The sequence below is a fragment of the Carya illinoinensis genome, chromosome 10, assembly GCF_018687715.1.
Source record: "Carya illinoinensis cultivar Pawnee chromosome 10, C.illinoinensisPawnee_v1, whole genome shotgun sequence".
NCBI lineage: Eukaryota > Viridiplantae > Streptophyta > Magnoliopsida > Fagales > Juglandaceae > Carya > Carya illinoinensis.
The window spans coordinates 396,947-410,015 of NC_056761.1; the positions used below are offsets into that span (position 1 = coordinate 396,947).

Sequence of the window (13,069 nt, forward strand, 5' to 3'; positions counted from 1 at the left end):
AAGTTTGTATTTGTTGCACGTGCTCATGTCACGTACTAAGTCTCAATCTTACACCTTTTTTTTTTTTTTTTTGTCTGAATTTTTTGAGTTAAAGTGGAAAAGAGACATATATAGGACGCGCGTAAAGTGAATTTTATAATATTTATTTAATAAATGTATAGATAATATATAGGTGTAAAATGATTAAAGCGATCGATCGAGCTGATGATCACTAGCTTTGTGAGTAGCAATTAATAAAGCAAAGAACAACTAACATAAGAAATCGATCTAGCTAATAGAAATTAATTTCAGCATTATGATCATAATATAAAAAAGTGGAGAAATAATAATTCAAAGCCGGTTTTGTGTTAAAACTTAAATTCCATTAAAGCAAACTGATCATCTTCCTTAATTTGAAACAATTTAGAGAGAGAGAGAGAGAGAGAGAGAGAGAGAGAGAGAGTTAAAACTCATGATCAGGCTAACTAGCAGGTGACTCAATGATCTGATCAGCTAATTATTCCAAGCCGGTTTTGTTGCTTTTATCGTCCCTTGTGTAGCTAACGTACGCATGCATGACTTCTAGCTAAAGTACTATTATCTACTTCTTTAATTAATTAATTGGTCTGATCTGAGAAATTAGTCGGGTTTAATTAATATATATTTAAAACAAGTAGCTACAATAAGTCACATTCACAGCTAGTACTCGCGTTACCTTTCTGGCCAACCATATCTATATATAAGAATTAAGCTGCTGTTTGTCTCAATCGTAAAATAGAAAAAAAAAAAATTAATGTTAACGAATGCAGTACGTACGTGTGAGTACTGTATATATATATACTTCTGTAACATTAATCACCGTCTACGTCACGGAAACATACATATATGTACATGATTCCAATTATATATACATGCCGTATATATATGTGCATCACTATACAATGAGGAATTCTAGGTACAAGTCTCAAATATTAGACAAGTTTCATACAATATTCTCTTTGTAAAAAAGTAGGTCTAACTAATAAAAAAATAATTTTTTTATATTTTTTTTTGGGTATGGTTCACTTTTTAATAAGGGCTTGCATGGAATTTATCCATTTGAAACTTGTAGAAATCATTTCTCATATATAATAAATCACGTTATTGCATTATTAATGCTAGGGTGCCCCGCCTAATCTGATTCATGAATATGTCACTCTCATTAATTCTTTTTTGTTTCGTTAGGACTGCCGACTGTGGGTTCAAGGTCATGTCTTTTTAGTTAACTTCATATGTATTCGATCGCAAGCTAGCTAATATTTTCACATGTTGAGTATGCGCGCAAGTGGTATTTTTAAGAAATAAGGACCACTTGGTTTGCAAGTTGCAACTCTTTTTGTCCAAAGCCTAGCTATATACAACAAAATAATTAACATACGAGTTGATCATCGAATGAAACTTGGTGCCTGCCGGAAGGTTTGAGAGACAAATATTCACAAATATCGTTCAATTAGAAGGCATTCTGTGAGCATTTATATATGATGATCAGGATAATAATTACTGACTTATATCTCATGCATGTCTTTTTGCCGTAATACTTGTTTATCAAATATGCATGCACGCAGTAAGCTGGTAATGATATATATATATATAAATTCTCGCCAGGGCGAGATTAATAGGTTCTCCAAACCCTGTGCTTAACAAATAGAAGAAGAAGAAGAAGAAGAAGAAAGTAATCACTCAACTTTTATATGCATTAATTCCTGGTATTATACAAAAATTGTAGGAAAAATAAATATTAGAAGGAAAAAACTGATATATTATAATAGGAAACTGGCTTAGCTAGGGGATGGAACAAGAGCTTGACTTCTTCTTCTTTTGTTTTTTTGATAAAGATTAAAGACTTCCGTTCTGTCGCTCGTTCCTTGCTGAATGCTGATCTGTAAATGAGTGGGACAGCACGCCATGCACAAATGAAAGGCCAACAGCTACGTATGCTACGAGCATAATAGCCAAAGAAACAATTCATATGAAAAGACGACTACGCCCTTTTAGTTTGGAGGTCATTGTTGCTTATTTAATCCATTGGAACAACACACTGTACATTACTCTCTCATGTAAGAGCATGCATGGTTCTTGTGGCTCTCCATCATCCATGGATTATCTATAAGCTGCCTTGAGTCATTTTGTTCTTATGTGACAAATTAATTAGGACCAGTTGCAGCAAAAATATATACATTGGCAGGAATTTACGACTCCGATCATGCATAATTAGCATTAACAAAGAAAAGGGGTCGGGCATTTTTTTTGTCTTTTGTATGGAATTTCTGCTGGTGCTGTGCATTGGACCAAATGTTTTTATCAAACAAAAAAAAAAAAAAAATCGCTCGACGGTTAAAAAGGAAAGAAAGAACAGTATAAACGTACTCTGCTCAACTGCTAGCTAGCTTGAGAGTGATACCCACCATTGAACTGGTAGAAAGCGAGTTCTTGATTTATTATGTACAAGCTAGCTAGCAATATTATCTTTTGCGAGGCCCCACAGCCAGCGTTCAAAACGTGCAGTAATTCTAGGTGAAGGTGAGGGTCGAGGGCTGAATAGGCATTACCAAAGATTGAATGAGGAGCTCGGAACTAGAGGACAAAACAAGCGGACGCTTGTCGTGAGAAGCCAGCCAATTACGACTAATTACCAAATGGTCACTTGCCTCCTGCTCAGAAAAACAGATGTTCGTGACCTTCCTAAGCCTCGATTCCAATCTTCAGCTATAGTAAAGGGAGAAAAGGGGCGTAGATTATATAGCTAGATGTGTTTTTTGTTTTGAATGATAAACAGTTAGCTTTTGTAGAGCTCTCAAAATGAGGGAAATAGTAGATATGGGGGGAGGTAGCAAAAAGTGGCGTAGGTTTTGTGGTTCATCATCAATATCTTCTGTCCAACTTTTGCTGTTTATGGTGGTGCCATTGATAGTGGTATCTGGGTTCGTTTCTCATGTATTGGGTCCATTAACCTCCAATAGGGTTTTATTATCCAAATACCCCTGGCTATGGAGCTCTATTCTCCGTACTACTAATTCTTCTTCTTCTTCTTCTTCTTCTTCTTCTTCTCCTGTTTCGTCAGTAAAAGAGAACGGAAAGCGTTTGGATTTTCTGTCACAAGTGGGTGTGGCACAAGTTCTCAATATGGAAGAAGCTATCTCCAATGATTCTCTGATAAATCGGTCGTCTACTCCTCCACACGATATAGAAGCTGCTATACAGGTACAAGTAGACTGTAGAAGATGTAATTGGAACCCTCTTTTTTGTCTGGTTCGTTTGCCCTTATCTGTATTCTGTTGTGGTTAATTTATTTTTGCATGCAATTTTTTCTTCTTTTTCTTCTTCTTCTTGCATTGACTTCTAATTTTGACTCTACAATATTTTATTCTATTTAATTAAATATTTTAAGTATTGGATCACCCATCGAAAAAGAGTCTAGCTCACATGTGAGGAGAATATTAAGATATAAAATAAATAATAAAATATATTTCTTTTCATCAACTTAAACTCTTTAGACAAGTAGTAATTTTATAGATTTTAGATTTTATTTCTTTAACTAGAAATTGATTTTGAGCAATAATATACTAAGTAGATTATAATATTTGTCATCTTCCACCTTCAATTTTATTCGTTTGGTTTTTGTAATGTAATATCGATATTGTTAGATGTACAGGCCATATAGGCACCATCGCAAAGCTTATTCTTCTATGAAAAGAAGATACAGCGCCAATTATTTTTATTTTGTTGTTATTATTATTATTATTATTTTGCTGAAATTTTTCTCCAAGGAAGGTTGGCCGTATAAACTTATATTACTAGCATGTCTAAATATTATTTTATTGATGTTTTTCTCCTTTTGACCCGAGTTTGTAGTTTGGGAAAGCTAATCATTTATCTAATTCTAAGATGAAACTTGTCTGCATCAATTTTCATTTAACGCATGCATTTTATTATATCACTTGCTTTCCGCAAATGTGGTAGTGCTAGTAAATAGAACGTTAATTTGTACCAATTAATTAAGGTATATTAATTAATTAATATTTCCTTTACATGATTACAAGTTTAATTAGTAGTAAATTAATAGACTATTGGAGGACTTTTTAGTACGTACGGATCTCGATCGGCCTAATTCACATGACGATACATTATATTTTTGGGTTAATTAATTATTTGTAAAGAAATGATTTGTTATATTTTTTTAACTAATTTATTTCGTAGTGAGTTAATATATATAACCATTAATATTTGGATTAATATATAACAGAATGGTCCTTACATGGAAAATGTGTACAATGATTCCGTGAGTGGGCCAACTGCTTCAACGAATAAATCTCATCATGCGACCGGTTTAGATAGAATTGAAGCCGGTCTTAGAAGAGCTCGAGCAGCAATTAAGGAAGCTAAACAATATGGAAACCAAACTCATGAAATATTAGATCCTGACTACGTTCCGGACGGTCCCATTTACAGGAATGCCAAAGCCTTTTACAGGTAATTAATTAGCCGTGTCGAGAATCATTTTAGCGCTAGACAACATGTATGAGTGCATGAGTAATGTAATTAATGCGGCAATCCAGTGAAAAATTCATTAATTAATTAACACTCCCGGCCCTATATACGTACAGGAGCTACGTGGAAATGGAAAAGCAACTCAAAATATTTGTCTATGAAGAAGGGCAACCCCCATTGTTTCATAACGGTCCTTGCAGGAGCATATACTCTACAGAAGGAAATTTCATCCATGGGATTGAGATGAATGAGCAGTTCAGAACCCGAGATCCTGAGAAAGCACATTTGTTTTTCCTCCCTTTCAGTGTGGTAATGATGGTCCAATTTGTATACGTGCCTGACTCTTACAATTTTGGTCCCATTAAGCAGACTGTTGCAGATTATATCAATCTAATAGCAGGAAAGCACCCATATTGGAATCGAAGCATAGCATCCGATCATTTTATGCTTTCCTGCCATGATTGGGTAAGTGCTGCATGCAGCATGCATGTGTGTTTATATATATACATATATGGTACTGTGCTAGCTATATATATAGGTAGCTTTATCATCATGTTCATGATATATATAGGAGATCAACTCTTGTTACAATTTAATTTAATATTCCTGCAGCTTTTTGTTCAAGTTAATATATATCAAGTCAATATTAATAATTCTTGTGATTCGGACGGTTTAATAATATATACCGGATCGATCTTTGGGTTCAGGGGCCAGAAACTTCCCGTTCCAGTCCTTATCTTTTCAAAAACTCAATTAGAGTTCTTTGCAATGCTAATACGTCAGAGGGTTTCAACCCCACCAAGGACGTGTCCTTCCCAGAGATCAATCTCCGAACTGGTTCGTTAAAAGGATTTATCGGCGGGCCATCCCCATCTCGTCGGCCAATCTTGGCTTTCTTTGCTGGAGGTCTCCATGGCCCCGTCAGACCAGTCGTTTTTGAGCACTGGGAAAACAAAGATGAAGATATAAGGGTGCACAAGTACCTTCCAAAAGGCATCTCCTACATTGACATGATGAGAAAAAGCAAGTATTGCTTATGCCCAAGTGGCTACGAAGTTGCAAGCCCAAGAGTTGTGGAGGCCATTTACGGAGGTTGTGTTCCAGTTCTGATTTCAGACCATTATGTTCCGCCGTTTAGTGATGTTTTGAATTGGAAGACCTTCTCTGTCGAGGTTCCGGTTAATGATGTTCCAAACCTGAAGAAAATCCTAATGGCGATTTCTCCAAGGCAGTATATAAGAATGCAAAGGAGGGTGGTACAGGTAAGGAGGCATTTTATGGTTCAGTCTCCACCTAAGCGATTTGATGTCTTTCACATGATCCTCCATTCTGTCTGGCTTAGAAGACTGAATGTTCGTGTCCCTAATGATGCCGATGCGTTGTGACTGGTGCATGGTACGTACCACACCTAGATGGAATTTCTACGAAATTCAAAACGACAAAGAGGTAGTTTTTAGGTATGCATTTGACAACAGTACTGCACCTACCAGCTTCACAGGTAAACAACATATGGCATTTACTAGATCATGAATTTCAATTCAATTTATTCCACTTTTGAAATATGTGAAATTAATGATGGGCATTAACAATGTGGACAAGCTGCTTGGATTATCTTCATTCTGGTTCAAATTAAGTTATCATGTACGTACGTGCATATATTGTGAACGCAGCAAAAGTTTATTATTGTTTCCTATCGGTTTTGTATTAATTTTAAACAAATTGTTTACAAGCTGTACATGTTGATCTATACATGAATTACAAGTAATATATATATATATATATTGACGAAGAGATTGCAACTCAAAGGCTCCACAGCTAGCTAATATATATATATATTTTTAAATAAAAAAAATTATTAATACACAAATTGATATATAAAATATCCCTCTATGTAGCAAAACTCTTAAATGTTTTAAAAACTAATTCGTGTCGGAGTAGTACTACCAACTACCACTGTCTCTGCTACGATGCATTTCAAAATCTAAGATATGTAATAATATTAAAGATTGCGGCTACCTTTAAATGGCCGTCAGTACTTGAGAATTAACATGAATCATGTGGAAGATCATGACGATTTTGCCGTTTTATATGTAAGTCTCTATTATATTAATGCCAATTGCCAAGTGATGATGTAAATAATTCTGTATCATGTATTAATTAATATACTTAATTTTACAGATCGGAAAAAAAAAATCTCGTATAAAATTTGTCAATCGGTACGTAACCCATGCTGCATGTATATTAATGAAGCAAAATTACCAGACTTTGGGTCATCATTATATTACCGCCAATGGTGTTGAGTTTTGTTATTTGGAGTCCCACATTGGTAGTGAGTGAGGAAGAGGTAAGACTCATGGGTTATAAATAAGAGGTTTAACCTCTTAGTTTAAGTGTATCAGTTGAAAGCTTATCTAATAACTTTTGATTTTAGTTAAATTCCTCTATTAGCCTTTTGTAAAAGGGGAAGAGGTGTAGAGTTAAAGATTTATTAGTGGGGTAGTTTTGTGGGTGTGATGAGGAGAAAAATTGTGTGATTGTAACAATTTTTCACATAGTGAATTTTCTTCTCTGGGTCTGATGGTTTTTCTCCTGTTTTGGAGTTTCCACGTAAATTTCTTGTATTGTTATTATTTCTCTATTTTTCTTATTATTCCTGCAAATGATAGATCCTAGGGAGGTGAATTTGGAGGTCTAAATTCCCAACAATTGGTATCAGAGCCACTATGCTCTTTTTGTGGGGTGGAGCTTTTGTGTGGTAGTGTGGATACGTACAGTCTAAGGAGGTTCTGTCTAGGAGATTGGAAATTTTAAGTGTGTCCATTGTGACCCTCCAATCTTTCCTGGGAACTGATTTAGTGAGGTACTATTCATTTCTACAGTAAATTCATCAAAGCAATGTCAGGAAGTAGACCTTCAAATCTTGTCAAATTTGAGATGGAGAAATTTGATGGGAGAATCAATTTTGGCTTGTGGCAAGTACAAGTCAAGGATGTCTTGATTCAATCAGAATTACACAAGGCATTGAAGGGCAAACCAACACATGAAGTCAGCACTGGTACTAGTGTGACTGGTGAAAGTAGCAGATCTAAAATGAGCGATGAAGATTGGGAGGATCTGGATTTGAGAACAGCAAGTGCAATACGTCTGTGCCTGACCAAAAATGTTCTTGCAAATGTGCATGGAATATCTACGGCAAAGGAACTCTGAGAAAAACTCGAAGAGTTGTATCAGACGAAAGGCATCTCAAATCGCGTGTACATGAAGGAGCAGTTTTATACACTGCGAAAGAGTGAAGGTACAACTATTTCAGATCATTTAAACGTTCTCAATGGCACTGTCGCTGAACTAGAAGCTATTGAAGTTAAAATTGATGATGAAGATCAAGCCTTGAGACTCATATGGTCTCTTCCACCTTCCTATGAGCACATGAAACCTATTTTGATACATGGGAAGAAGAAAATAATTTTTTCAGAGGTTACCAGTAAAATCTTTTCTGAAGAGAGAAGACTAAGTAGTGGAAGTAATGTTCCACTTGAAAACTTAGCGATGGTAGCAGCTGGAAATGGGAAGATGAAGAACTCCATGAAGAAGAAAGTAGTCTGCTGGGGGTGTGGACAATCTGGGCACGTTAAAGAAAATTTTCTAAGAGCTGGAGCAGGTTTGGCAAGTGGCTCCAAATCAGTAAATGGAGATACTGATATTGATGCTAATATTGTGTCTCTCTTCATGGAAGATTTCGATCTTTAAAAAGAGACATGTACATCCTCATGGCAATGCGCTAATTTTCAAAGTTGCCATGATAGAGGATGTGTTAATATTAGCGGGTCTACAAATTTGTACATAGGCATTGGTTTGGCATTGATGCAGGGTGTGTGGTGGAAATTCATGTCGATGGCTGATGAACTTCCAGGAGAGCCAAACGTGGAAGTTACACCATAATTTTCAACAATATTGTTTTTCGACATGGGACAAAGTGAAATGCTTGGAATTAGCTTATTCTGAGTAGGTATGCTTTTATGGTGAAACATGATAGCGTAAGCTATGAAGATTTTCATTAAACTGGAGCTTGGCTGTGGGACCAGTCAAAGTCGCAAGATAGAAATTGTTGAGTTTTGCTCTTTGGAGTCCCACATTTGTAGTGAGTGAGGAAGAGACAAGACTCATGGGTTATAAATAAGAGGTTTAGCCTCTTAGTTTAAGTGCACCAGTTGAAAGCTTATCTAGTAACTTTTGACTTTAGTTAAATTCCTCTAGTAGCCTTTTGTAAAAGGGGAAGAGGTATAGAGTTAAAGATTTACTAGTGTGGTAGCTTTGTGGGTGTGGTGAGGAGAAAAATTGTGTGATTGTAACAATTTTTACATAATAAATTTTCTTCTCTGGATCTGATGGTTTTTCTCCTATTTTAAAATTTTCACGTAAATTTCTTGTGTTGTTATTATTTTTTTATTTTTTTTATTATTCTTGTAAATAGTAAATCTTAGAAAGATAATTTGAAGATTTAAATTTCCAACAAATGGCCATTGTGATTTATTAATAAGCAGACAAGAAAATTCTATTTTTTAAGCGTCAAAATAATTTAATTTTATCACGTCTCAAAAAATAATAAATACCATCGTGATCATCCAAGAAAACCCTGACTCGGCCACTGATCATCATCCGGTTGAATGGAGATCGTAGCCATTAGCTAAGCCAAATCTGCCACGATTACATACACGTGGAAGCTAAATACTACAAAGAACCTCTACCACCGACAGGAGCGCTGAAGTACCTCTCTCGCTACAGACATTAAACAGTCGCATGCAAACCAAGGAGATGTGCATGAAAGGCGACGTGTTCCTTCTCATCAAGCATACAAATCCGCCACGCGTCCATAAAGCATCGTACATAACCAGGTGGCGATCTCCAACAATATTAACCACCACGTGTCACACCTATGCAGCAATCAACTCATAGTCTTGTAGACTCTTTTAAGTAGCTTCTCCGGCAAATAATCGGAAAACGACAAGTGTTTTAAAAACCTTAATATTTCGGTGAGTTTTTTCGAGTTTTTGTGAAAATCAAAACACATGGCGTCGCGGAAGGAATTCAAGGAAGAGAGAGCCGAGGCGACCGTGAGGCTTGCAGCGTCCGATTTGAGAGACGTTAACAGAGAGCGAGAGAATGAAGAACGGGCTAAATTGGACATGGAAGCTGATCGGTCACAGCAACAGCAGCAGGAAGAGAGGCCCGGTATCATTGGGTCTATGTTAAAGGCAGTTGAGCATGCCAAGGAAGCTGTTGTTGGCAAGAGTCAAGACACTATGGAATCGACGAGGGATACCGCCGATAAAGCAGCTGAGAAAGAAAAGGAAGCTAAGGATGCTGCGGCACAGAAAGTCAGGGACACTAAGGATACTGCAGCGGAGAAGTCCAAGGAGTACAAGGACTATACGACTGAGAAGGCGAGCGAGACCAAAGATGCGGCGAGGCAGAAGATGGAGGAAGAACGGGATGAAATGGAGAGGGAAGAGTCACAGAAACAGCAAGAGACGCCTGGTATCATTGGGTCTGTGTTGAAGGCAGTTGAGGATGCCAAGGAAACGGTAATTGGCAAGAGTCGGGAAACTGCGGAGTCGTCGGGAGAGACAGCAGAAAACGCTGCTGAGAAAGCTAAGGAGGCAAAGGATGCTGCGGCAGAGAAAGCAAGGGAGTCTAAGGATACTGCAGCGGAGAAGTCGAAGGAGTACAAGGACTATACGACTGAGAATGCAAGGGAAACCACAGATGCGGCGAGGCAGAAGCTGGAGGAGTATACTGGGTCGGCTGCCGAAAAGGCCAAGCAGACAAAGGAGTCGGCTAAGGAGAAGATGAGTGACTACGAGGAGAAGGCACAAGAGACTAAGGACTCGGCACTGGGGAAGGCAGAAGAGTATAAGGACTCCGCGGCGGAGAAGGCAAGGGAGGCGAAGGACAAGACGTTGGGAGAGGCGAGCGAGTACAAAGACTATGGGGCGGAGAAAGCAAAGGAAACAAAGGACTACACGGAAGACAAGGCAAAGGAGGCAGCCGAGAAGTCCAAACAGGGGCAAGATGCTACGGCGGAGAAGATGGAGGAGTACAAGGATAACACTGCTGAAAAAGCAAAAGAAGGGAAGGATAGTACTACTTTAGGTAAGCTTGGCGAGCTGAAAGATTCGGCTGCTGATGCTGCCCGAAGAGCCATGGATCTCTTGTCAGGTAAGAAAGAGGAAGCCAAACAGAAGGCGGAAGAAACCAAAGAGGCAACCAAGGTATATAATGACACGTTATAATTCCAGCTAGCTAGTGCTGTTTTTGATTCTATTGAAATATGAGAAGCTATTTTGCAGGAAAAGTTGAGCGAAAAGGAGGAAGCAAGACCGAAGATGGAAGAGTTGAAGCTTCAAGGTAAGGATGAAGATACCCCGAAGGACCGTGACGACGAGGTCAATGAAGCTGAAAGGTAACAAACTTTACGATAAGAAAAATGTACGCAATTTACTAGGGAACACAGATTGAGTCATGACCAGCCATCTATTTTAACATTCCTCTTAGAATATACATAAAGCCTCTATAATATATGTTTTATTAGTGTGCGCTGTGCATGCAAGTTATGGATTTTATTTTGATACGAGCAACGTCTATGACTCATTGATTTGGCTAGGGTGACTGCGGTTTGGTGGCAGTACTATTTGAGCTCCGTGTAAAGTTCGTTTCGCGTGAGGGTTGTAAATGAGGGGGTTTTTTTCTCTCTTTGATTTGTGATCGTGACAACTAATAGAGAGCTTGCTGTTTTGATAAGGGGGATCGCGGCTAAGGGCAAAATTTTCAGTGCCATTGGTAGTGTGACTGAGGCCATTAAAGGAAAGCTTACTCAACCAACGGATGTGGTGGAAGAGAAGCGCGCGGCCAGCGAGCACGGCGGTTCTGGAAGGAAGAAGTAGAGAACGAGGTGGATGATGAAGAGAGACCCGTCCAGGATATGTGGCGGCAACGCTGAAAGAGGCTGATCAGATTAGCGGTCAGACTTTCAACGATGTGGGCCGTATAGAGGATGAGGGTACCAATACCATATGTTTGGAGTGTCGGGAAAAAAAGTAATCACGTACGCCCACTGGCCCAGGGTGTGGCTGGGTTATTGCCTGTATAACTTTGTTTCTGTTTTAAGTCTTCCTAGTTTGTGTTGTTTTGGGTACTTTCTAGATTCTGTGTGTGTGTACGGGCCGAGTGGCCCGAGTCCCTCTTTTAAGGCTTTTAATAAGCTTGTTCGGGCAGAAACTATTTGCAACGGATCATGGGGGCACATCCCCCTGGCCCTGGTGCACTTAATTCAATTCATAAGATCAGGTCTATGGGAACGCAATCCAAAAGGAGGATAATTCTAATGGTCTAGCATCATCTTTTTCAGATGGTACATACCATGCATTAATTTCTGATGAGGAACATGGACTAGAAAATAAAATTATATAAATAATCTCAGTAAGAATAGGAATTTATCCACTAAACTGATGAAGAAAATCATTATATTATTGGTTCATATTTTGTGCCGTACATACTGGTTGGTTTGTGCTTGGATCGAGGGGGGAAAAAACACCGGTTGGTTATATATATAATTTGTTTCTATATAATTTAAATAATTTTATATGATATTATTATATATATTTTTTATATGATATTATTATATATATACCAATATTATTATTAATCCACTATAGTATTAGTAGTTATAATAATACTATATTACAATATAACTGTAGTATAATTATACAAATTATATAATCCACTAGCTAGCTAATATTATACTAAAATCGAAAAATAGGACCGAATTGGTAAAATTGGAAGTAGTGTAATCAGTGTGATACAAAGGAAAAGGAGATGCCCCTGGCGCGCTATCGTTGATGCTTGTCCGCCCACACACGGGGAATAAAAGGTGACGCGCGTACGTGGAACTGAGGTTGGCGACGTTAATTGCAACTCGATCGATCGCGTTGATCTCCAACGTACGTACGTACGAACGAACTTACCTGCATGCGTGACAGTGTGAATATATATTGAGCCACTGATCACTGTGTCACCATGCACTAGTTTGAATTGATTAATCTCTTTTTTAAAAAACGTAATTAAAATATATATAAGTGATAAGTGGCCCACTCCAGTATATGTATACTGATTACTAATTAAATTAATTTCTTCTTTGAACCCTTAATTAGGATCATGAGGTTGTTCTCATTATATATATGGCTGATTAATTAATAGATTTTGAGATCAGATAAAGGTATTACTTCATGCATGTGAGCATGCAGCTATATATACTAGACATATATATCCGCAATTAAGAGATCAGGAGTGACGTTTTTGATTGTTGGCCAGCATTATTGCATGACCATCATGATATATAGTACCCATCATGCGTGCACATGCATGCGATCGAAGTTATGTATATAAAATAGTATAGGTCGACTCATCCATGAGCCTCACTGGCCTGGTTTCATTTCAAGCGCGCGCACATGTACACACATATATATTATATAGTAGTACTGTATATATCGAATTAATGTTGAAAATA

The 13,069-nt window shown here is 37.7% G+C and overlaps 2 protein-coding genes across 3 annotated transcripts; both read left to right on the plus strand.

The window, feature by feature from the left end:
- Positions 1–2,622: 2,622 nt before the first annotated feature.
- On the plus strand, positions 2,623–6,241 carry LOC122279424 (probable glycosyltransferase At5g03795). The gene is made up of 4 exons (XM_043090082.1): positions 2,623–3,219; positions 4,262–4,488; positions 4,623–4,971; positions 5,214–6,241. Exons 1-4 carry the CDS (start codon positions 2,818–2,820, stop codon positions 5,889–5,891), a joined length of 1,656 nt encoding a protein of 551 aa, XP_042946016.1. The 5' UTR covers positions 2,623–2,817; the 3' UTR covers positions 5,892–6,241.
- A 3,257-nt stretch (positions 6,242–9,498) lies between these two features.
- On the plus strand, positions 9,499–11,895 carry LOC122278962 (embryonic protein DC-8-like). Of its 2 annotated transcripts, none has more exons than XM_043089185.1 (3): positions 9,499–10,775; positions 10,854–10,966; positions 11,306–11,895. In XM_043089185.1, exons 1-3 carry the CDS (start codon positions 9,573–9,575, stop codon positions 11,445–11,447), a joined length of 1,458 nt encoding a protein of 485 aa, XP_042945119.1. In that variant the 5' UTR covers positions 9,499–9,572; the 3' UTR covers positions 11,448–11,895. The 2 variants fall into 2 exon arrangements, with proteins under 2 accessions (XP_042945119.1, XP_042945120.1); XM_043089186.1 differs by lacking the exon at positions 11,306–11,895 and adding an exon at positions 11,168–11,293.
- The last annotated feature ends 1,174 nt before the right edge of the window (positions 11,896–13,069 follow it).

Coding starts and splice junctions, on each gene's coding strand:
- LOC122278962 (XM_043089185.1), top strand. CDS start 9,573: ATGGCGTCGCGGAAGGAATTCAAGGAAGAGAGAGCCGAGGCGACCGTG. Junction 10,776..10,853: donor AAACCAAAGAGGCAACCAAG/GTATATAATGAC, acceptor GCTATTTTGCAG/GAAAAGTTGAGCGAAAAGGA. Junction 10,967..11,305: donor GAGGTCAATGAAGCTGAAAG/GTAACAAACTTT, acceptor TGTTTTGATAAG/GGGGATCGCGGCTAAGGGCA.
- LOC122279424 (XM_043090082.1), top strand. CDS start 2,818: ATGAGGGAAATAGTAGATATGGGGGGAGGTAGCAAAAAGTGGCGTAGG. Junction 3,220..4,261: donor ATATAGAAGCTGCTATACAG/GTACAAGTAGAC, acceptor AATATATAACAG/AATGGTCCTTACATGGAAAA. Junction 4,972..5,213: donor TGCTTTCCTGCCATGATTGG/GTAAGTGCTGCA, acceptor CTTTGGGTTCAG/GGGCCAGAAACTTCCCGTTC.